At 39.2% G+C, this 24714-nt stretch overlaps 1 protein-coding gene across 4 annotated transcripts in view; it reads right to left on the bottom strand.

Moving 5' to 3' along the window:
- The window catches only part of ctnnd2a (catenin (cadherin-associated protein), delta 2a), a 179198-nt gene that overhangs the window by 43786 nt on the left and 110698 nt on the right, over window positions 1-24714 (bottom strand). For all 4 annotated transcript variants that reach the window (XM_008307473.3, XM_025054410.1, XM_017031645.2 and 1 more), the window contains 2 exons: window positions 10457-10589; window positions 4313-4526 (listed from right to left, as the gene is read on the bottom strand). In XM_008307473.3, coding sequence (XP_008305695.2) covers window positions 4313-4526; window positions 10457-10589 — 347 coding nt within the window. The remainder of the gene's footprint in view (window positions 1-4312; window positions 4527-10456; window positions 10590-24714) is intronic.

The raw sequence follows: 24714 nt of genomic DNA on the forward strand, positions 1-24714 counted from the left end.
CCGCAGTGGGTCTGAGAGAAAAAACATTTGTCAGCAGTAGGTTAAGTCATGTACTGTGCCTGTTCTGTGGGTTTTCATTCCCATCAGGGCTTCCCACAGTGAAACTGCTGCAGTATTTTTTTCCTTCTATGACACAGTTTTATAACAGCAGCAGCAGAAAGGTGTCATGGCAGAGGTGCAGAGTCATGTTGGCTCAAAGGGAATTTTTTGATAAGACTTTAAATGAACCGGCAGTCTGAAAAAAAAAAAAAAAATACAAAAGATATACAAGACCTTTTGCAAATATGATGTAAAAGAACAGCTAAGGTACAAAAATGTGGTAAACTCGGCTCACATCTTAGAGAAAGAAGTAATAAATAAACAAATAAAATATCTTTCTTTAAGAGCAACGTTATTTCAGTATGTTGCTAAAATCACAAAAATATCACAGTGCTTTTGGGCCCTCTCCCAAGAGCACTGTGCTATCACAAATACTGCTAAATCTATTTAGAGTTTAACAGTTCTTTCCATTCTCATTGAACTCACTAAATCAACCAGTACGTAAAGATCCGTCTGTTTTATAAAAGTTGTTCCTTTTCCATGTATATTCCTAAAGAGTAGCCTTGCGGTGGGGTCACCACTTTCCGAGCAGCAGCTGGAGAAAGAATAATGTTCTTCCACGGGCCAGTGCTTCAAGGTGAGTCCAGCAGAAAGGATTGTATTTTCGACTGACACCTAAAGCCTTAGCATTGACTAGACTTTGACTGACAGGTCCAGAAGCTTTGACTTTTCCTATCTGCCTTCTTTTGAAGCCAGCAAGCTGATAAAGCTGGAGTAACTTTAAACCAAAGAACTGACCTGATTAAATTGTCAATGAACGTTTTCCTGATTAAGGAAAAAAAAACCACACATAGATGCAAAGAGGACAACAGACAATGAGCATCACCCCATCATGACGTCTTTAGAGAATCACTTTTGTTGAGAAACAATTCAACCTTGAATCAAATTCTAGGTGGAGTCACATCCAGAACCTTCAGCATGACAGGCAGAAAATCCCACTACTCAACGCTGTAGCCGTTGTTACGTCTTTAGCAATTAGCGTTATAGCATTTGAGTGTGCAGCGCTGCCCCTCAGTGATGCCCGCTGGTCTCCAACTGCTGTTTGCTTGCCCTGAAATCATCCAAGTCAATTAGTAATAAAGATCGGGTCTTGAGTAGAATGTAATTTGGCAAATCAATAGGTCTGACAGCTTCCTGGTACACATCAGCCCAGAGGAGCTAACAAGTTCTTTTTCTTATAACACTTGGTAGTAAAGGCATTTCAGTTCTGCTCTGAAGGGAAGACATTTACACACAATCACCCAGTAGGAGCACGTTTAAAGGATCACCACTGCAGGCTTTAATAAAATCTCACATCATGAACTGTCATGCCTTAAAAATTTGAAGCCACATCAATATTTTCTCAAGCTCAAATCCCCTATTGTCAAATGGGCTTTTCAAATGAAATCAGTTCCACAGTGGATTTTGTACTTTCTGCTGTCAATGCAGCTACAGATCATGATAATTAAAAAACACAAAAATACAAAAAGTATTGTCTTGATCCTATAATAGTCAATGTAATTAATAAATATATTATGTATAAAATTAAGGTTATATTTCATTTTCTACAACACAAATGAAGATGAACATGTGGTGTTGTACTAACATCCGAAGCAGAATGAACAGACATCAGGCCACAGTCGTGTGTTACACTCATTTACTCAGCAGCAGGGGAAAGCAAATGCACTTCAGAGTGAAGCCAAAGGCAGGAGGAACAGTATGTGTGAGCATATTTTATTGTAATGGCTAAGTTAAACTAATGCTGGCACTAAAAATATGATGCAGCAAAAAAATGGATTCTGACTTTCTCTCCTGCTTACAGACACTTTCCAAACTTGAACTTTGTGTCCAGTGAATAATGGTTAAATCCTGTTACTAATAAACATAAAGATGTCAACCTGTCCCCATGTGTGTGAGCACAGACATCGTTGCTAGTGGGTAACTTCTAACAAATACTCTCTGTGAAATGGAATTTTAACAGAGCAGCAGGAGGCTGTTCAGAGAGAGAGAGAAAATAATTAGGTTTAAATCATGTCTGTTGAAGTTCTTTTCATTCTTACTTATTAGTTTCTCTCCTATGCAATTATTTAATCTGTCACATTTCATCACTTTTATCTTTTTAACCCGATTAGATTTTGCATTTCTTCACTAACCATTTATTCTTACTCCCTTTCTCTTGACCTGCATTCCAATGTCTGACATTTTATCTTTATATTTTATTTAAAGTAGTTTTAAAACAACTATATTTGTTTTGGATTCTGTATAAAGCTATAGGGAAAAATGAAAGACTGAAATGTTCAATGGAATGGAATTTTAGACTCTCAATCAACTCAATTCAATTCAATTCAACTGGGTTTCAGTTACCAATTGTGTGTCAGTGACCAATCACGATTAATCTACCATGTGATTAATCAGATAAAAAATATAATCCAATCTAATGGTCTCTTTGGGGCAACTTAACTTTTCAATGAGTTATCTGCATCTTTTTTTATTTATAACTTAACATTTATTTATTTAATGAACTAATTTGATCCTTTTTGAAGAAAAACATCATTAGAGGTCAGACATTAGCCTGATGTACGTATCTCTTCAATGTATGAGCACATACCTTGCATATTTTAGTATGTAAATAATTGTTTGTGTATCATTAGGGATCTATATCTGGTCATGTGTACATAAATTATTGTGTTTGTACTTTATCTTCAAAAACATCCGCTCCTCTTGATCGAACCTGAACACATCGCTCTTATCTTAGGCCTCACCTGGTCCAACAAAGAGTGCTTTCATGACAGCAAAAAAAAAAAAAAAGAAACAATGGTGAAACAAGTGCAGATACTGGCCCACCAGAGTGTAATGCAAGAGTCAATGGAAAGCATGAAATACCAGAATGGATATTTTAAAAAAAAATACAGAAAAGTGCGTGAAAAAGAGAGAGGGTATGTCAGACAGATATACGCAGAGGACAGAAGTGGAGTAGGACCAACGACATGACAAAGAAGCAGCAGAGAGGTTGAAAGAAAAGAATTGGATTTCTTATGTTCTGTCATACAAGTCCAACTACACTCTCCTAAGCTGCCAGGGAGAACCACTCATTGGAGCAGGTCTTGGACTGCTGACGGTTCACCTGCCCCGTTTATCACAGCTCACACATTTCATATACAACTCTTGTTTTAGCCTGACCACTGCTTATGTGCGAGACACCCATTAGCTGGTGAAATTCATGAGCATATGTGTCACAATCCTGAGCCACATACACACACACACAGAAACACACACGAGAGGTCCCGTGCCCGCATAACACTTCATCATTATTACCTGACCTCGGGCTGTAGAACCAACAGTGGAAAATAACTAGCTGCACATTAGATTACATGCAGCACAGGGTTGAGGTGTGTGTGGCCATATTGATGTGCGTGAGGCAAAAAAAGTGCATTGGTGCATGTATTAATCTTTTTATCAACACCAGGGGGCCTGTCGTGCCATTCTGTATTCATACCGAGATTGTTTCAGCAGAAATGGAGGTCAAACTGTAGTTATGTTTACACGGGTGTAAAACCTGTTTATCTTGCACCTAAAGAGTGTGAATCAACAGAAACATTATGCACTCCACACCTGCTCGTTTGCATGAGTGCCTGCAGTACTCGGGTACTTTCCTTGAGTTATATTCCCATTTCTGCTGGTATAGGTGCCTATTCTTTTTGCCATTAACACTAATGACTTTAAGAACACATACAAATACTGAATACTGAAATACTGAAAAACATCACTAACATAATGTTTGCTTTGTAACAGCTTAATCTGAAAAGGAGAAAAAAAAACATGTCTCCCTGCATTGTTTTACACGTCCTGTCTCACAGTACTAAGCTGTTATTACGCTGTAAAATCCATCAAGTGAAAATTCTCATTGTTTGTTTAATGAAAGGACTAGAGCCACACAGCCTCCCTTTAGTGCTGAGCGAATGGCAGCCCGATATGAAGGTTTAAAAGTTGGATCATGTTAAAAACTCATACACTGCGAGACAATGTCAGGCACACGATCAAAAGATCGCACAAAAAAGAAGGATAACAATAACTCTCTGTATGACGAAAATGTAGGAATGTTAGGTGCCCGCTTGAAATGCAATACATTTAAAACGGTGAGTTTTGTTTTAAACTATATTTATCTGAAAGGATCTGTGGAAATCTTATGCCTCCTGTAGCAGGGAGTTAATGTGCTCCCAAAAAAAGACCTCACCTGTGACCAGCTCTCTGACTTCCACGTCTCCGGTCTTCCGCAGCAGGCGCACCAAGGCCGGAATTCCCCCGCAGTTCTTCAGAGTGACTTTATTCTCGTCATTGGCTTTGCCGTATACCAAATTCCTTAGCGCCCCGCAGGCGCTGCGGTGAACTTCACTCATCCTGTGATCTAGTAGGTCGACCAGCAGCTGAATCCCTCCTTGTCGACGAATCTGCAGATAAATCAGAGCAATTTTTTTACCAAAGATACAACATTAAACCATCAGAAATTACAGATGACAACTGAAATGATCGCGGTCCAAAACAGATTTGTCAGAATCCAGACTATTTTGTGTGTATTCCCTGTCTGGTATAAATGTGTGTGTGTGTGTGTGTGTCTGACAGTATCTAGAGGTCCTACCAATCAGATTAATAGCCTGATATGTGGTAATTAAATACACTACGACTCAGCTAATGAATGTGCTTTCAGAAAATGACACTTAATTACACTGATGAAGGGAAAAAGAGCAGTGGAACGAGGCCTGCTTATAATCCCACATAAATCAACTGTTTTTGTTCATGTCATCAACTGCGCTGCCTCTTAGTCCACAGCTCAAAATTAGATGACAGATCCTGGATGATATTAATGGCTACACGGTCCAATCAGAAAAAGATGTTAGCCACTTTTAACTTCGCAGCATTTTATTAAAAAAACAAACAAAAAAAAACCAAAATTAAATGTAGCCTATGTAGAAGTTTAGCATTGATAACTCCATTCTGATTCATGCAGAAGAATTACAATCAAAACTAATCATGATTAATTGTCACTTATAATCATGATTATTTGTGTACATGATCTGAATTAAACATTTGAATCATTTGTCACTTGTTCACTAAGAAAATGCATCCAGGAGAACCATACAGTCAGACCAAATATCAGTCAGCAGCAGCAATGACAAGAATATTTTCAGCCTGACATTTATTTTTTTTTATTTACCAAACCTCATGGTAAAATATAATGTTTTTTCTCTGATCTTGTGCAGGTTCACTGCAGGAGTCTTTATCAACCCTAGGGGGCGAGGAGTTCAATGGACGCTGCGTTTAGTCCAGTCTACAGGGAACTAATCACCAGGAACAAGCTGCTGTGATCACCAGGAGGCCGGGGGGAAACAGACCAACTGCTGTACAGTAGGTATGTGTGTGTGGGTGTGCAGTGTGTGTGTGTGCACAAGTGAGAAAGACTCCCTTAGACAGCGTCACTGAACCAGATAACTGCCACAGAAGGAAAAAAATAAATTAAATACTGCAGGTTTAGTTTTAACTTCTAAAGTTTAAACAACATCAATAGTCAATAACCTCCTGCTTCCACCTCAGAACGCTTCTAAAGAAATGCTACAAGGACAGTTGTAAAGTGCTGCCACGGAATCAAAGTAGAAGATGTGAAGTGGGTGTAGGGAGTGACAACCGGAAAAGAACGGAGAGGACAAAAACCGCACGAGAAACATTGGAGGACAGGAGGAGGATGACGATGTTTTAAGACACTTGAAATTCATCAGGTAAGAAATGACTTTGTTCATTCATTCAATTAAAAATATTAGCTGTGCCAATGAAATGTAACCTTGTAGATTTAGCCACAGCCTGATTTGTTGTCCTCTTATACCCTCCACTACTGATCTCCTTCCATCTCCTTTCATTTACTTTTCTTTTCTCCTCTCCCCTTCCTCAACCCTAGGATTCATTTGTTTTACTATAAAAGCCGTGGTGCTGTTTCTCAGCGTTGCCTCAGAGCTACCTACGAGGCTTGCCAATACTTTTATGCCTATTCCTTTACTCCACGTAAAGAAGATTAGAAAGGCAGATTGATTTGTCTTTGTCTCCCGCTGTTCCTAGACGACCTCTGCGATTGGTAACCCATAGCGACGGCGCAACTGTGGTAACATTAAGCAATGGTGACAACTAGGATTGTGGGACTCGGACGTGCTGTCTGCGTAAGAGCTGGCGACGGGGATACACCAGTGACACGTACCTGGGATGGAAACATGTGAAGCCTAACAAGTCTGTGTGAGTCACCGCGAGTGTAACGTCAACAGTAATCAGCGGGGTGCAGGCTAACCGCTCCCATAAAAGTGGGTTGACATCTTTCACATAAGTCTGTTTCACAGCAGGCGCTTACACGTGAATTGGTCTTCACCCCTCTCACGCCTCTCACCCAGACCTTAAACCTACGGCCAATTGTATTCATGCTCTAGGCCAACAATTCCCTCTGGAACATTACAGTAAAACTCCAGCCAAAAATGACTTTGACCTGTGGCAACCAAATATTTTTTTTTTACTCAAGGCAGAGGTACTGCTTATTTTTCTGTAGTTTAAAGTGTAAAATTCCCAGCGGGGGACAATCCACCATGACAAATACACTTGAGGCTCTAAGCTGTATTTTTCAGACTAGGTCAAGAAACACAAACTGTCATAGTTCACAGCAGGAGATTCAAAAAAGGCATTTAAAGCCCAAAGTGTGCTTGTGCATATATTTATGTTACTGAGCTATTTTATGTCAACAGATGACACAAGAACAGTGATGCCTCATGTATTTACCACCAAAGTATGAACTTGGTTCATCATTATACCTTTCACTGTAACAGAAGCAGATCCCAGGAGCACAATAAAGTTGACCCAGATCCACCTCATATCCAGCACATATGACACTTTCACAGAGGCCACATATGGTCTGGAATAATTTGCACTGGGGTGGCCCGCTCCTGTCTGCCAGATCTGGGCCACAAGCTGGCCACAGTATTTCCACATGTCAGCCAACAGTAATGGAAAAACTAAATATTTAAATATGTGGGGCATTTTAGTGTTAAGTCAGGCTAAGAGAGAAGAGGCTAAATCACCATTTATCCAACAGTCACAGTGTCATTGGAGTGCCACGGAGGCTTTATGTTTTAAATCTATGTTTACTGAAGGATAAATCATATACGTGGTTTGTCAATGGAAAAATCAAACTGACATGGTTATAATGTCAACCGTTCCTGACCTTTGTAGATGAGGTCAGTTCAGTAAAAAAAAAAGCAAAATGCTGTCCAATTTTACAGTCTTTCTGCCAAAGAAAAACCAAAATCCCCATGACAGACTGTCTTTGAATTTTGGATAGCTAATTTTTTTTAAGCCTATTCATTATAAAATAAAACAGCAATTAAAATACAGTCACTGAATAAGTATTCAATCTACTAAAATAAATACATTTTAAAAAAAGGACGCTGTAAAAGAGGAGACTCTCAGTCTAATACACGCTGCTGCAGCTGCTGTGTCTTTGCTTTTTTTACAGTGTCTTTTTTATCTTCCCAGCTGATGTTTTTTTTACAGATATCAACATCAATCTACCACATCTTTTCATTGTAGTAAAGAGCAAGAGCTCTAATTAAAAACATAAGGGTTCTGATCCAGTCTCCAGTGCTAAAGTGGATTTTTCCATTATGCACATGGCTACTACTTTTGAAAAAAAACAAACAAAAACGAGTTAACAGGTTTTAGAAAAAGTGTGAGAGGCATTCAGTAATATATGAAGCGAGAAAAGAGAGTGACAAAAGGAGTGCAAACCCCTCCTGGGACATTTCCCCTGAGCTGAACTGGTGGGCTGGATAAATGGATATTGACAGGGTTGCTACTGCAAATGCATTCCTGATGTGATTGACCTGGGGACTGTCGTGAGGTGTGAGCAATTCTGCAGACCACCTTAAGGGGACTTCTCTGTCAGAGGTCAGACTTCACATTCACCTTCAGTTGACGTGACTGGGCAGGGACGGATGTGCACATCAGCTGCCACCCAAAGACAAACTGTCGCAATAATGATGTTTCAGTGAACTTCATTAAAACGGTCAGACTTTATTTTTGTCACCTAATCTGGAATAGCAGGATGAAGTGGGGGACAGTCACAGGGGACACTTCCCCCCGGCCTGAGCAACTCAATGTCTGCTGTGCGGTGACATCTTGAGTGATAGTATTAAAGGCAGGGGTGAGATGATGGACCTCTTGCATCAGGAGTAACTGTTATATGCGAATGACAGCTAACGCTGCTGTGTGATTTGCAGCTGTGTGTGTGTGTGTTACTTCTGCTGCTTTGCCCTACTGTAAGTACTAGTATCATGCTTTTTCCTAGAGTACATCAAAGGTGTGCAACCTGTAGCCCCTGAGCCATATTCAGCACATCAGATTATTTTGATTGGCTACATCTAGGATGACATTGTGCAAATAAACTGTGTTTTTCAAACAAAACAAAAATAATGACAAATACATCCTATCAGCCACTATAATCAATAGATAACAGTTCAAAGTCTGCAGCCACTCGCTTGTCTTTGTCTGTCAAATAGTGTTTTTATCAGGATTAAGCAAATTTTAGTTGCATCTTGTGTTCTTCCTGCAGTATAACAGTTTACCGTAAAACAGCACAAAAATTAGCATTTAGCATTCAATAAAGTGATAAAAATGTATCTTTTGGTGTTGAAGGTTTCAGACCCCCGAACTACTCCACTGATGATGGTCATCCATAGCTGCATAGTGATCAAACATGTAGTCTTCATCCCTAAAGTTAAAGGTGCTGGTTTAAACCTTTATTTTAATAGGATTAAAACTAATAATAATATTATTACTAATGTTCATTCTATACAAAAAATGTATTAATCATCCTGTGATGCACGCATACCGTCAGTGTCAATATCAAACAAGATTTTAATCCAAGGTAACATTCCGTAGCTGTTACATGTTTTTCATTCTTTCTTTTGTTTTAACATCACTTTTTTACAAATAAAAGTGTGAGCTCAGATTCATCTCAACAGACAGGGAACATTTTGTCACTCTCAGCGCAGGTATTTAGGTGTTTGAATTCTGTTCGCAAACGCCTGTTTTTAATTGATCTGATGTGAAGCGTCGGTTTTGGCCGGTTTGAAAACTCTTCCCAATTTAATTTGTGTAAACAGTGTTTAGCAATGCCCTGGGCCCTGAGCGAGACAATCAAACAGCCTGATGAATGCGGGCCAGAGCATCTACTGACAGCACACACATGCTATTTTCTCTATTGTGCAACACTTCCATTCATGCAGTAATTACATCCATTATAAAAAGACATGAACACTAAGGGTTTTTTCGCAGCAGTGTGGATGTGGGAGTGGGATGTTGTCTGATGTTTTTAATGTGCAAGTGAATAGATTTTCTTTTTCTGTATATGTGTGCATACGTGGGTGGGCCAGTGCTGCATTGTAAATAGAAAAATGAGCAGTGTCTTGTTGTTTACACCTTTGTAATTGCTTACATTAGAAGTCAGTTGTGACAATGGCTCTTTCATTGTACTTACTGAGGATTTTTAACTGATTTTTTTATTGATGTATTCCTGTGGATAAATTGGCTAAATGTATCAATGACATTGGAGAAGAAGCTTTATGAGTGAACTAACAAGGGTTCAGTCATACTAATTCTAAAGGAATGTGTTGTTAATTTTATGAGGGAAACAGATTTTATGATTAAATTGTATTGTACGGCACCGTTTACTGTCATTCAAAATAAAATAAAAAATATGACAATAACAGATGTCAAACCTTGTGATTTAAAAGTGATACAAATGTATTTGTTTTAAAAATTTGGCCAAAACCACATAGACATGTACAATGAACTTATTAACAAATACCACCAAGCTTTTATCGATACTTAAGTAAAGGTGTGTTCAGTGGTTTAAAACAGAGACATCGACAAGAATTCAGATTGAAAATACAGAATTTGGACTGATATAAATCTTAATTATTGTAACCCGAGTTCCCGATTACATTTTTCTTCAAAGATTCATATAAAAAAGATCCAATTTGTATTTTGTTATTTCTCTTGTTTCTTTTTACAACAGAAATCCTGCAGAGTATGTCAGCCACACAGGTTTTTTACAGTTCTCAGGAGGCAAGTAGAACTAGTTATAACATCTGTAGTTTATACACCCTGCAATTCTGTGCAATCCTCAGCAGGCGTGCAGATTGTGGCTTGATGCCTGACCTTTCTGTGTACTCACATATGTTTGTGTGTGTGCATGTGTGTGCGCGTGTCTGTGTTAAGGTTTACTTTGCTATCTAAACTTTCAACCCCTTCTTCATTACCCCACACTCACAGGCACATTATTGACACAAACCTCAGCTTTGATCTTGTTGTCTCCAAAGCAGAGATGCTGTAGGTAGGCTGCTGCGTTGGACTGCACTGAGGGGAACTGATGCTGTAGCATCTGGATCACCTCTGGCAGCTCTGGATCTCTCCACCCAAATTCCCTGCAGAGAGACAGACACAAACACACACACAGGAACTCAGAGTACTGCTCCAGTATTTTCTCCTAGTAGCTCAAGCACTAAAGATGAATAAATACATCAATTAATTTAAGACATAACAAGAGCTTGAGTAGTGAAGTTTTCTCAAGGCATCACTGATGAGCTTCAGATAAACTGTCAGCTTTTGGTTTAAAGATTTATGTATTGAGGTCTCTCCTATCAACAGTTGTATTTTACAGATTTTTTTAAGTAAGTTAATGCCACAATTCTGATGCTTAAATTCTACCATGCAATGTGTTGATTTAATTTCCCTCCTACCAGAAGCAGAACATACATAAATGTGTTTATTAAAACAAAAATAGCTGCCTGCCTGGTATTAATAGTCTAGTTTTATAAGTCAGTATGTGTATGTGTGTGTGTGTGTGTGCCATGACATCACACACTCATCTCTGTCAGATCTAGCCAGCGTGGCCCATGGAACATCTCTGAAAGGCAATCCATTCACAGGAGAGTTAACATGGCTCTTAAAGATAAAGCAAACTACAGCCTGGACTTCTCTTTATCTGCCCCATGATAAGTGTTCATTCAAGTCAGTACGCCGGTGTAGGGGAGAGAGAGGCAGAGGACAGAAGGGATTCCCCAGGCATTTAGTGGATTTAGAAGGAGAGACCCTCAAATATCGGTACCTAAATCACATGACTAGATAGCATCAGGGCAGAATGATTGTTTTTGTGAGTCTGCAGCAAGATTAAGATAGGATCACTATGTGGAGTTATGTGAATGCAACTGCCCCAGTTCATGTTTGCCTATTTGTGTGTGTGTGTGTCAGTAGTTCTTGAGCTCGAACCATGATTTGAACCTTTTCTGGAAACTGTACATTTGATGACATCAACGACCCAAAATGATGACTCAATGTGAATTTTGATGTCAGTGGGTAACCTCAGAAGACACATACTAGCAAGTAAGTAAGGTTTCATTCAAAATCGAAACCCAGAAGGGCAAACAAACAAAGGCACATTTATTATGCCAGGGGCAACAAAGCTAAATCTACAGGGATCAGGCTGCAATCAATGCCATTGAGTCTGTGTCTCTTTGCAGGGTCTAAGATCAACAACAAGAAATTTAGCCACAATTTCTTCTGGTTTAAGGACAAATATGAGTTTAGTTCAAGAAGAGAAATCGTCAAAAGTTCCCTCTACTGCATCTAATTTTCTGTTTTAAATTTTTTTTAAGGAATTTTAGCTATAATTCCTTCTTTATACTAGTTTTTCTGACCCTAATTTTCTGACACTGAAAAGTCCTAATGCACAGCTATAAACAATAATGTCATGTGAGTCATATGTAATGAAATATTATGTTCTTGTTGATATGTTGACAGGAATTGAAGAAAGACTCAATACAAATATCTTCTTCAAATGCTCTAAGTACCTTCCTTTGTTGACATATATACTGTCCCCTAGTGGATGAGTATTCACATTTTCTGCAATTTTCAGACAGATTAAGTCAAATTAGATAATTCACAAGTTCATCTGATGATCTCTTGTGGTACACCTAATGTGCCGCAGTACAGTGGTTAAGAAACACTGCTTTAAAGTATGAATGGATGTATCTAAAAGTCCATGGCCATAAAGTATTTGTGTTTAAGTGTGTGTCTTTGTAACAGCCTCTAGCCTCCCAGCTCTGGCAGAGTCGTTAATAGAAAGCTGAGTGATCTGTTGATAAGATAAGCATCACGGCTCACCATTAATTAAAATCCCCTGGGAGTGAAAGGGAGATAACGACGAGGAGAGAGGGAAGGGAATGACGATGAGGAATGGAAACTGTAGAAATAACCAGGACATTCAAACAGTGGGAGTACAAAAAAAGCTGCTGAGAGATGTAAAAATAAAAAAACAATGCAAGAGACAGGGGGAAAATACCCCCGAATGAGATGCCAGTCATGTCAGCACAGGTACTAATGAGCACTGCAGCCCTGGAAGATGCACCGGCAGGCGACAAGCCAACAGTGTGAAACAGTGGTGAAGTGATTAAAGGGGCAGGGCCAAAAATAGTGCACGATTCTCACATAATATTGACTAAAGATTTTTTTTGGACCTTAAATCTGCAGTTTCCCTTTCTTTGTTACAGTCTTGGTTAAGTTGCATTACAAGTAGTTTTTGTTACAGTTTCTTAAAGTGTAATCCAAGGGGGAGCCTCTGGGTGCTAATTGTGTCCTCTAAAATTCTCTCTAGTTTTATTTCGGCAGCAATGCTAACCATGGGATGATCATTTAATCCTAAAGATAGAAGTCAGGACAGTAGGTTTGAGGTTAGAGTTTCAACATAACAGGAGCTCCGCCGGCTGCAGCTACAGTGCAGTGCAGAGTGATGAGTTAGCACTGACATTTCAATGTTCTGCAATGTGATATCAGACTGTAACTTTCAGTTTGTCTCTGTCCCAGAATCGTCATACCATGACTACTGTAGTTGTTTGTTGAAGGCAGGATGCAGTGGAAGTACAAAACAAGGAAAATAGTACGACACACGAAGAGTAAAGGCAGGAGGCTGGGGAGCTGGTGGAAAAAGTCAGTGATAAAAATGGAACAGAACAGAAGAGAAGACTGCTGTATGACGGTTGAGCTTTGATGCACGCACGCAGCACTCACTGGGACACATGCACACACACAGACACACACACGCACACAAAATCACATAGAGAAGGGAAGCAAATAAAAAGCAAATAATACTCGTATTATCAAAGAATTATTTTCATTCATTACTACTTCTCTTCATCTCTGTTTCATTTCATGTCCAGATGCCATGAGACATTTACACTTTTAAAAACTGCAATCAAACTGCTTACATGATCACTGATAAGTACTGTCTGTGAACACTGATAGAGTTACCCTGGAATGATTTTCCACATGTTTACATTGATTTTTTTTTCTCCAGACATTTTTTATGGTTGACGTATATAAAAATAGCATCTGCGTCTGCAAGTGAAAAGCAAAGCTAGAGGGAAAAACAAAAAGATGACAGCAACGCATTTCCCACATGTTACGTCATATACTGTTACGTTCCCTGTGACCTTCAATTTAATTCGGAGAAACTTGAATTGCACAGAATTGATGAATACACCTTTTAATAGGAGAAGCAGAAACGATGACTGAGCTAAAAATAATAAAAACTCAATAGAAACTTTATGGTCACAAAGAACAGTAAGAGGACAAATGTATCAATGCAATGCAACTGACTTGGCCATACTTTATTTCTGTACCATTAAATGTGTTCAAAACGTCTTAGAGTGTTGGTTCAGAGAGTTATTTACTTCTGTTACTGCCACCTGCCTCTGAGTCAAGTTCACACTGTTCTTTCTGCTGATGTCCAACTGTCAGCTGTAGGAAGATGTAGAGGGCACCTTCTACAAGGAGCTGTCCATCAGAACCACTGCATCCTGGGAGTTTGAAAGAGATGCCAAATCAGGCTTAGGTATTTGGAACCCAGCTGAGTTCAGTGTTTCCCACAGCTCCAGGTGAAAAAGCTGCTGCAGACACTTGACAAGTGGTGAAAGAGAGGAGTTACCCAGACACTGGGCTGTAAGAGTGAAGACACTGTTTTTTTTATTATTGCATTAGAAAATCACCTTGCGCTACAAGTTGGAACTACTGTAGAATGTCACTGAGTAAGAAGAGAAGGATCAAGGATTTCTGATTTGTGTAAACTACTAAGAATTACCGCATCATATGCCATACATTTACTCAACAAAAATGTATACAAAACAAAGGAAACACCATAAAGCAATTTAAATGTTCTGATTGGTCTATTCTATTTGCAGGCAGAACTGCATAGACCAATCAGAACATTTTAAAGAAAGCTTGCAGACAACCTGGAAACAGATGAACTGAATTATATTAAAACACGAAGCCAATGCTAATATGGCTAACAAAGAACATCAGAGTAAGGATACTAATCACCTTTCAGTACTCAAAACAGTTTTATTAGTTGCAGTAATAGAAAGGGGCTCATTGTGCAACTGAAACAGCATTCAATACAACTGGTCTCTGCCAAGACCCAGAAGTCTGTGTAAATCCAATTGAGCTTCTTTCTTACTAGACTTCAGGAATTAAAAGGATCCCAAACAAAATGAATGCTTCCTTCTTGGCCCATACTCAACCTTCCAAAACTTGTCAATGGAAATTAACAACGGGACAATCACATCCTTATGCATGGGAGCACCTTTAGAATTGATATTTTTCATTATTTTTTCAAGGTACTTACTTTATTTACTTAGGTTTAAGTGCATCATCAACATCATCAGCAGCTTTATCATGATACCGCTCATCAATTAGTCTGACCCCAACGGCATCATTTTACCATGGACGTTTGGGTGGTATTTTTAATTTGGTGACCTATTTTTCTACAGGTGTTTGAGAAGCAGATCCAGCACTTCTATGAATCTGAATGAAGCCATATCCCCACACAGGAAGCCTGTCCCCTGGCCGTAATGCGATTGGACAAGGCCTGTCATGTCTGTTAAGTGATTGTAGGGCTAGGAATGGACAGGCTGGCAGCGTGCATACAGAAGCAGATGCTAATTTGGACCTAAACATCAATCTTGATCTCCATGTTGGAATGGAGCGGGGCGGAGAGACGGAAGGTGGTATTGTGAATTCGTGACCACCATGACAAAGGTCCTGTTCACCTGCTGCTGCCGGTGAGCTTTGACAGGTCCGATTACAGCTTTTGTGGTAATCATAGCTTTTACATCATTGAGGCTGCCCACACCAACTATTTCTCTTTTTTGTTCATTGCTGACGTACATGGCAAAAATTAAAAGATGTAAGCTAAAATTCAAAGTAGAAGAAAGAGGGACAAGTGACGGGAAGGTACGACTGGCCTTTGGTCTTGGAGAATGTTAATTTGGTTATGGAATATTGAAGGGTAAAATACTTTACTTTTCAAATCCAGGGGCACAAGGCCTTAGTTCACAAAAAGTAAAACTACACAAAGTAAATTATTTACAAAACATAAAACACCCGAGTCCTCTAGTCATGCATATACAGATGATGTGAATGTTGTAGTATATGGTACCTCACACAGACTGCAGTGCTGTTTTTTCTGTTATTTCCTCAGTGCCTTGCATGATTTTCTGTGTGTTTACTGCACCGTATGCAACCTCAGACAGAGTGCATTTATCAGGGAAAGTCAATAAAAAGTAAGGATGCTTAAGAATGCCTCTGGTACACTGCAGTCAAAATTAAATGCAGGTGAAGTTGCTCAAACACTGACTGAATGCTGCGCTGGGTCTCGCTAATTAAAAAGTGTGCCTTAATTAAGATGCTATCCAGGAAAACAGCAAGAGGCCATTTATGGACTTAGGCTTAAACGTAGTTTAAGAACTTTTCTGGCAAACATAACTGTCGGGCAGTGGGACACTGATGACTACTGAAGTCAGGTGTCTGTTTTTGGAATAACTGATGTAATTCCTATCTTCTAAATATCCAGATGTGAGTTTTGTTCTTGTTCATAAAGATGCTCCATCTTGCAATAGAAATAATATAGAATGTATGAATGAATCTGATTTAGTAAGACACTTGACTGTGGGCATCATCCAAATCTACAGCAGTGGTTCTCGAACTTTTTCTACTCTGTGCCACCTGAGAAAACACTGAGCTCTCTGAGTACCACCATGATGACCAACATTAGAATATAGCAGCGTAGGCCTTCCCTATTAGCCTCCACCACACAGGAGAGATGTTTATTAATGTTTAGAAAGATGTTTATGTTTAAATGTTGTAATAATTGTGCATGGTATGGTTCAATTTTATCCAGTTGAAAATGTAAATGTGAAAATATGAATTTTCCCCGTGTACCATCTGTGGTACGCAAACCACAGTTTGAGAACCACTGATCTACAGTAAATGTAAGTGTAGGGTTTGTTTTCATTATTCATCCACTTCAGTGACACTAACACAGGACCAGAATGGCTCTAAGGCCACCTGACTATTTCAGACAGAGCACGCTGTAGCTGCTACACAGCTTATGAAAGACAGCACATTGATGCTACATTAATTTTATGTTGTGTACCAAAGTGTTTCAGCATGCTGTAGGTGTTTCCCTGCTTCCCCTGGCATACAGTATCTCACTTCTGCCTCGACGCAGCGTTCTAAGCGCTCCGAACTAGGGAGCATGTGTGTGATGTCAAATAACTCACTATGCCTGCGGAATCAGTAAGCATGATCGTTAGCAGACTAATGATTCCAAGGAAGCAAACCACTGGGAGGTTGTTCATTCCCATCCCTAGTTAGCATTCATTTTTGGAATCATCCTGTTTCCCAGACTACGACTATTAAGAGAAGTAGGAAACCAGTTCCTGTTCTCTTTTAAAAAGTTTGCTCCTTGAAACAGAACAAAAAAGGAGTGTTGCCTCTGACTAACTTAACGTTACAGACAGAAGCATGTGTCATCCACCAAACTGAACTCTGGGCTTTGTCCTGTCCCTTTGACACGTGGAGCAAACACAGGGATCAACACATTCTCTTCTGCTGAGATCCTGTCTGTATGGAATTGAGGCTTCGATCCACAATAAATGAGATCAATGGAAGGTGGGGGATAAGAAGGGTGGATGCTGCGGGGAGTACGGACACATGACAAAGAATGAACAGCGTCAGAAAAATCCCATCTAGAAATAGACAGAATAGTAAAAAAAAAAAAATGAAAATGGGAAAAAAAGAAATCTGCAGTCAGCTGTAATGAAAACACCTCACCTTCTGTCACCAAGACCCCTGCTCCTCACTTACTGCTAAGAAATGAAAACCGTTATCACACATCACATCTCTCCATGGAAATAGAAATGTTAGCAGAAAAAAAAAAACTGCCACAGAGATTAATTTAACAAACTATAAAGATACAAAAAAGAATAAGATGAGAAAAAACTGTAATAAAAGCAGGAGTGCAGAGGTTGGGACTCATTTATGGAAAGAACAAAGTGAGAGCAGATTCCAAGGGGCCGTGTGTGAGTCTCTTTTTCTTTTCCCCCTTTTGTTTAAACAAACCACCATTCATGTCTCGAATGAGATGAGAGCACTCCCTTCACCTCGCTCTCCTTTTCTATCTATTTCTCTCTCTCTCTCACTCTCTTTTTCGCCAAGAGGAGCATGGAGTTTTTCCTTCCAGAGCTCAGGCGATGGCAGCGCAGTCTAAGAGAAAAATCAATAGGCTCTCTGCACAGCATCTAACAGCTGGGAGTAGGAGGCTCAGGAGGGTGAATAGAAGTGAACAAAGGACGGAGTGAGAAGAATGAAATGTGTTGAATAAGACAGACTGACACCCAATGCGACAGAGAGACAGGTTGTGGGAGAAAAAGAGCTGGTGATACTGTATATACATTATACCACTGGCTGGAAGCAAACTTCAAGCATTGTAATACAACGTGAACAACATGATTAATGTATCAGGAAGGACTTCATTAAATTCAGTCCAAAGGCCTGGTTCAGACAATATACCCATTCACTGCATAAGAACTATTATGTAGCCTATTTCTGCACGGAGCATTATTAGAGTTAAGTTAAAATGTGCATGCATTATTGTATGCAATGGTAGCGACAAGTATTAATGAAAAGCTATTAAAGCTGAATGGCAATGTAATTATGATTCTTTACTGAGTATCACTAATTTCCTTGATGAGATCAACACCATCTGTCTTCTTCTGCTTTCTAACTCTTGAGCTAATAAATCTTCCCGCTAATGTGTTTTTTCGGAGCAGGACGTTGCACTTCAGCAGTTACTGTGCAGGAAACAAGTCTTTTTCTTTCAGTTCCTAAAGTTTGACGTTGCAAGTCTTTTTCTTTCAGTTCCTAAAGTGGCGAATGACAAGAAAGTTATGGTTATTTGTTTTGTTTTAATGTTCCTTTCCTCTTTCCATCCATCTCTATCTGCTGCACTGCTCAGACGCTTCACTGATTTAGAGCAGCTTTCCGTAGTTTTACTTTTTGTCCTACTGGCACTTAGTTTTAGAAAACTGCCTCTACCAGGAAATTAAAATGTTGAGAATGTCCTTCAAAGGTGTGTGTGTGTGTGTGACTGGCATAGGTGGCGCTGCTAAAGAAAAACATTAGTGTGCACTGAGCGATTTACCAGCGTAAGCAAAACGGAACTGTCGGCATCGGCTCTTGCAATTAGCTGAACAGGCAAAATTGGGGCCCCCTAATTGGAAATGGCATTAGAAGGAGAGCTAGGAGCTCACTTGGAGTTGCAGACGGTGTACAGCATACACTTACATATATTTCAAATAATGCGGTGTTCAGATATCAGTGATGTATCATAATGAATACCTCAGATGATATATAATTTTCATCAACATCACGGTGTGCAACGTTTTTTAAGAAGGCATTCTGGAAATCAATTCATCAAGATGCACTTACACAATACAAATATAAACATGTTTAATTATTATATCCTGATGAAGAATATTTCACTTCTAGCCGTCTTTATTTTTCTATCAATAAGTAATGCACCATAAATGTACCATGCATCCCTGCTATTTTTCCTGAATTTAAATCAGGAAAAGGAAAATTCTCTCATCTTAAAATAGAAACATTTGTCATTTGTTGCCGTGCTGATTAAGACTGATTGGTGCATTGTAATAAAAAATAAATAAACACAAGTAGAAGCCCATCTCAGCAGACCACGGCTGATTACAAAGGTTTTCATTATTTCATTGTTGTTTCTCTATGTATAAACTAATCAACGGCCCATCCCAGGAAAAGCAGAAGATGAGTGGACCCTAACGCGGCTTGCTTCACTCCTGACAAATAGTCATGACTCCAGTGAACCTCCATCAGCAGAGCGCCCGGGCAACAAGAGGAAGCACTCCAACTTTAGCCGCGTAATGACACAAGTGACAAAATTGACCAATCAAACCAGCACTTACTGCACTCCGTCAATCACGGCGCAGACGGATGATCAAGATGGCTGATGAAAAAGAGGAAGAAAAAAAAATTACGCTACCATTGTCAGGCTGAGATGCAATTATGTCAACAGGTCTGCTCTGGCCTTTAAACATGAGCTTTTTATTTTTTTCTACCAGGATGATGATAATGTCAGTGTGTGTGGAAAGTAATAAGAGTATAATGTCATTTTTAAACAAAACATTTACAAATATAATAGTAATAAGTTGTAGAAACACCTATTAAAGAACATTATTTCATATTATCTTGAAAGAACATTAACTGATGAAACTGAAATCAGTGCTGATAGAAGGAGCACAACTCATGAGCGTCCAACAATGGGCAAATTTAAAGTGTGAGTCCTTGCAATGGACACAGGCTGCAAGAGGAGGCGCCATTAAGCACATGGTTGCAACTCACAAGCTGCCACACCAGAGGCACCATTAGGGATTTGTGGTTCCTCTGGAAGAAGAATTAAAAAAAAAAAAGCAGACGAAGACGAAGGTGAAGAAGAAGAGAAGCAAGGTAAAACTGGGTGCTGCTGAAGGGGGCAGACGAGAGGCAAAGAAGAGTGATAATGTTCTTGGCCAAATAAAAATCACTAAGTGATTAAAGATTAATATTTGATTACTATTTGTTCATTATCTTGTCAGTTATTATGATAACTTCCTCAGTGGCTAAGATAACCAAATATAGGACTGAATATATTTCACCGTTGTCCATCAGTAGGTCTGTTATCTTGGTGATGACCAGTTTACTAGATTTTTCTTTCAAAATGTGATCATTCAGTGATTTTTGATCCTACATTTGTCACCTGAATGCAGCGTTGCACGTCTTAGATCTGCCTCTGGCTTCACCGTCCTGCGTTTGCCATTAATTTACGTACATGCATCAAATAACCACAAAATATCCGGACGGCGTCCGCCTTGTGATAAGGTCATGCAGCGTATTAGCAGTGTTTGCGTTGTGTGTGTGTGTACATACACCCACCTGTGTAATAAATTCATCAACTGCTGCAGTCACATTACAGAGGCAGACATTCATTACAGAGGCTCCAGACCTGCACTGACATTAACCAAGAGAGATAACCTGCCAGACAACATGCACCCACACACCAACGGTCTCACAAACACACAACCACAGCCACACACACCAGTTCTCTTGTGCCAACACTTTACAAACTCTGATTGTACTTGTGCACTCAAGTTTTCCACAAACAAACAAAAAAAACATTCCTTCATTCTTCCTGTTTTTATGTTTTAGTCTTTCAGGGTGCTTTGTAATGTAGTTTTCTTTTTTTTTCCTCTCAGCAAGCCTTCAATTAACTTGAAAGTTCAATGACGTTGGGGAACATTGACAAATCATCTTGTTTTGTCATGTTTTTATTGGTGAACCACATGTTAGAGACCTTGTTTTGTTTAAGGACGTTGCAGCTAAATTCACAAATTTTCCACAAACACTACTGAAAACACATGGCATCTGATGTCGCAATGAATATATACACAAGAAAAGATATTTAATTTATGTCCAGATGACTCGCCTGTACTTGTGTTTGTGAAAGCAGGGGTTAAATGGAGTCAGTTTGTATGGGCTAAGACACTGCAATCTTACACAACATTATACCACTCATAACACCCAGCGATGCGTTCAATTTTTGTTCTGCCTCTGTGAATACTTCTCTTCTTTTATTTTTCATATACACCTGAATGTGAAACAATGCAGAAGTGGTCTATTTTATTGCAGTGCTGAAATATCCAAAGGATACCAAAATGTAATCGCCACAAAGTGTTTGACAGTCCATTTGTCTTTGAGCGTGAGGAGAGTGCAAAACAAACAGACTCCTAAACTACAACAATGCAATTTGATTCAGAGAATTCAGTCAGGCACTTACAACCTACAATTTTAGGTTAAAACAATGAAAGACAAATGACATAAATCAGTTATCCCAACTCTGATGACTAATCATCCATCCATCCATCCATCCATCCATCCTTTCAATAAAACATGGTTCTGGCACAGTTACCTGGAACCAATTTTAAGCTGGGAAGCTAACAGGACCAGAACAGCAGTAAAACCCTCTGACCATATTGGCACAGGCGGTGGAAAACTCACCAGTAAACATGTTTTTGATTTGTCATTTGGCCACCATTCACCTCAAACACCAAGCTCATTTATAAAACCATTAAAACTGCCAAACCAAATCCCTGCTGAATGTATAACCGTATTGCCATACCAAAACAGCTCAGTGGTATGTCCCAGAATGCCTCTGTCCAGATATTACAGCCTGATTTTTAAACTTAGTTCACAGTTCACCCAGAGGTGACTAAAGGCTCCTAAGGCACTGTGTGGGTTTGGCTATATTAATATTTTAGCATAGCCTCGTGCGCGTCCTGTTTATGTGAGTGTGAAGAAGACAGTGCAATCAACGAGGTGATGCAAGAGGGAAGAAAAACTAATAAAGCAGTGATTAGCTTATGCACCTGCTATTCTCATTTGTTCACACCGAGGCAATAACACAGGACAGAAATAGAGGGAGTACAGTATTTCCTGAAGGCTATGGAGGTCGGTACATGGAACATGCTGATACCAGCAGTGGTAACAAAGTGATGACATACATGGTAATAACATGGTTGTGACAGAACATGACTGCAAAATTATAAATTAAAAAATTGTGATAAATACAATGACTGAGGTAAAAATTATATATTTTTTCATTTGATTATTTTTCAGTAATCCTTATTGTAAACTATATTATTTTTTCTCTAACGTATCCAATGACTATATAAACAGTATTTATACAGTTTTAATAAAAACCAAGTCCCTCATTAAGGAAATCTATCGTCAACGTTCAACCTTTTTAATAAAACCATATACTGCAATCCGACGCACTCCACTGCATTCACTGCATAGATATTATTTAGTGAGAAAACTTCTCATGCTCACAGACCCTTGGTAATGATTTGGAAAGTACTGTAAGTGCTGTGTTGGAAATATAGTTTAACTATCAGCAAGTTTAGGCAATACTTGTACAAGCGTTCCGAAACTAAACCTGTCTCCAGAAATTATGTTCTGCACTGGCAATTTGCGGAAAACATAAACAGTTGCTGGATTTTATTTTGGGGACATCTTATTTCTAATGAGCACAATATTGTAACAGAACCAGAGTCAGCTGAAAATGTTGGTCCAATCAGGAGGGGCAAACTATTCCTCCACCTGTACTCACATGCAAAACATCTACGGTGGTAAAGTTCAGATTATGAGGTTAGTTTTAGTATTAGTATTAGGATTCTCCCAGGATGAAGGCATGATAAATATTCCTCACTCTTTCATGAAATTTGATTGTGCTATTTTTACATTTCTTTTGTTTTTTCAGGGGAAAAAAAGCCTATAAATCTTAATAAATAATAAATAATAAATCTTCTTGTGTTGTTTTGCATTGAGATAAAGTACAATGTTACAGATTCTGTACAGTTAAAAGCCAGATGTTTGAGACTGCAAAAATCAGTTCATTAGCAACTGTAAGAAAATAAAACAAAGAAGCGTGGAAGAACAAATCAGGAAAAAAATGTTGATCGACAGAGGAGCTCAATATGTGAGAATATCTAACAGTTCTAAAGTGCCATGAGAAAATACAACCAACATACAATTTTGATCCTTTGATGGAACTCCCCTGATGTCAATATTCAACCTGCATTTCACGCCGTTCACGCCCGTGCACAGAAGTATGGAATTTAGAGACTGCGAATCAGTGAAGTGACTCAAGCAAAAACACAAACACTAGAATAAAATACACAGGGGGCAAAAGGAACAGTCACACATGGTTGAACATGTTACCTAGTGCAGAATGTGACATTGCTTTCCCAGACTGGAACACACCAAACACACACCCCTCTGCCCCCCAAACACACACACACTTAAGAACTGAAGGGGTCAAGACAGTGACAGCAACTCTATCAAGGCTTGGACGACAGTGGGCTGAACATTTATATCACACACATCACTATTTCTTTTATTATTATTTGTGTTTTTGCTCAACAGTGTTGTAAGGATAAAGAATGTGTACCTAAAAAAACAGTGCACAAGAAAGCAGGAGAGTTCCATCTTCGGGGGCCTATACCAAAACTGCAGAGAGAGATACTACATGAGCAAAAGCGAGAGATAGAAAAACTAAGAGAGAAACAAGGGGGGAAATGGGAGAAGGGAGGAAAAGACAGATTGCTTTAATAGACACAAAGAGGAGAAACAGTTTTGTTTCAAGTGAGTGAGGGTTAAAACACTTTAGCTGCTGGATTAATACCTACACAACCAACAACCCATCATCAGTGTCAAACTGCCACTACCCTGTAGAATGAAGTGGAGGCCTGGGAGAGGGAGAGTGAAGGAGTAATAAAGTCATCCTCCTCCAATGCATCAAAGTTATTTTATTGTGACTGTGGGGGAGAAAAAACACACTGAAGCCACAGATCCTGAGCAGGGGAGTGTCTGCGATCAAAACTAAAGTGTATGCCCGGTTGAAACTAATAATAAAAACAGAATGGAGACAGTCAAACACCTATTTTTAACTGGATGATAGCAGTGATTCTCCATAAAAGAAATAATGGTCTCTGGCCAGCGCTGCTATCACCACTTTGTAGTGTTGTCAGGGTTTTTTCTAACCCGGAAGGATTCACCATGCACATACTGGGAACAGTGTAGCTCCACTGGGGCAATTAAGGAGTTAAGGGCCTTGCTCAAGGGCACTCCAGTGGTGGGTGGTCAGGTGGGAGGGTTAAGTGATTTTGTTTCAGCTCCACATCATAATTTAGCAGAGAGGGTATGAAGGTAATGACCTTGCAAGTTATTCTGCTTCTGAGAATTGTCCAGTCCTGCACTTTCCTAACCGGTAAATCAGTATTTACTGCATGGAAATTAATTTGTGATCTTAGTATGGACTTAATACAAGAGTTTGAGTCACGCTCACTGGATTTGAATACCAAAGTAAAAAATGTAGTCACGAAACAGTTGGTTTGAGTCTCTGTGGAGATACTGTTTTTAGAAAGCAGTCTTTAAATAATTTTTTTTTAATTAAACTGCCATGACACACTGGAGCTCAAAAGCAACTTACAAAAGGTTATCCTTTCATCCTGGTTTCTACCTTAGTTCTTAAAATGTACAATTATTTTCATGTCTTCTGCCCTTTCTTAAATCCTGTTGTCAGTCTCA

Source organism: Cynoglossus semilaevis, chromosome 3, assembly GCF_000523025.1.
Source record: "Cynoglossus semilaevis isolate Cse_v1.0 chromosome 3, Cse_v1.0, whole genome shotgun sequence".
Lineage (NCBI taxonomy): Eukaryota > Metazoa > Chordata > Actinopteri > Pleuronectiformes > Cynoglossidae > Cynoglossus > Cynoglossus semilaevis.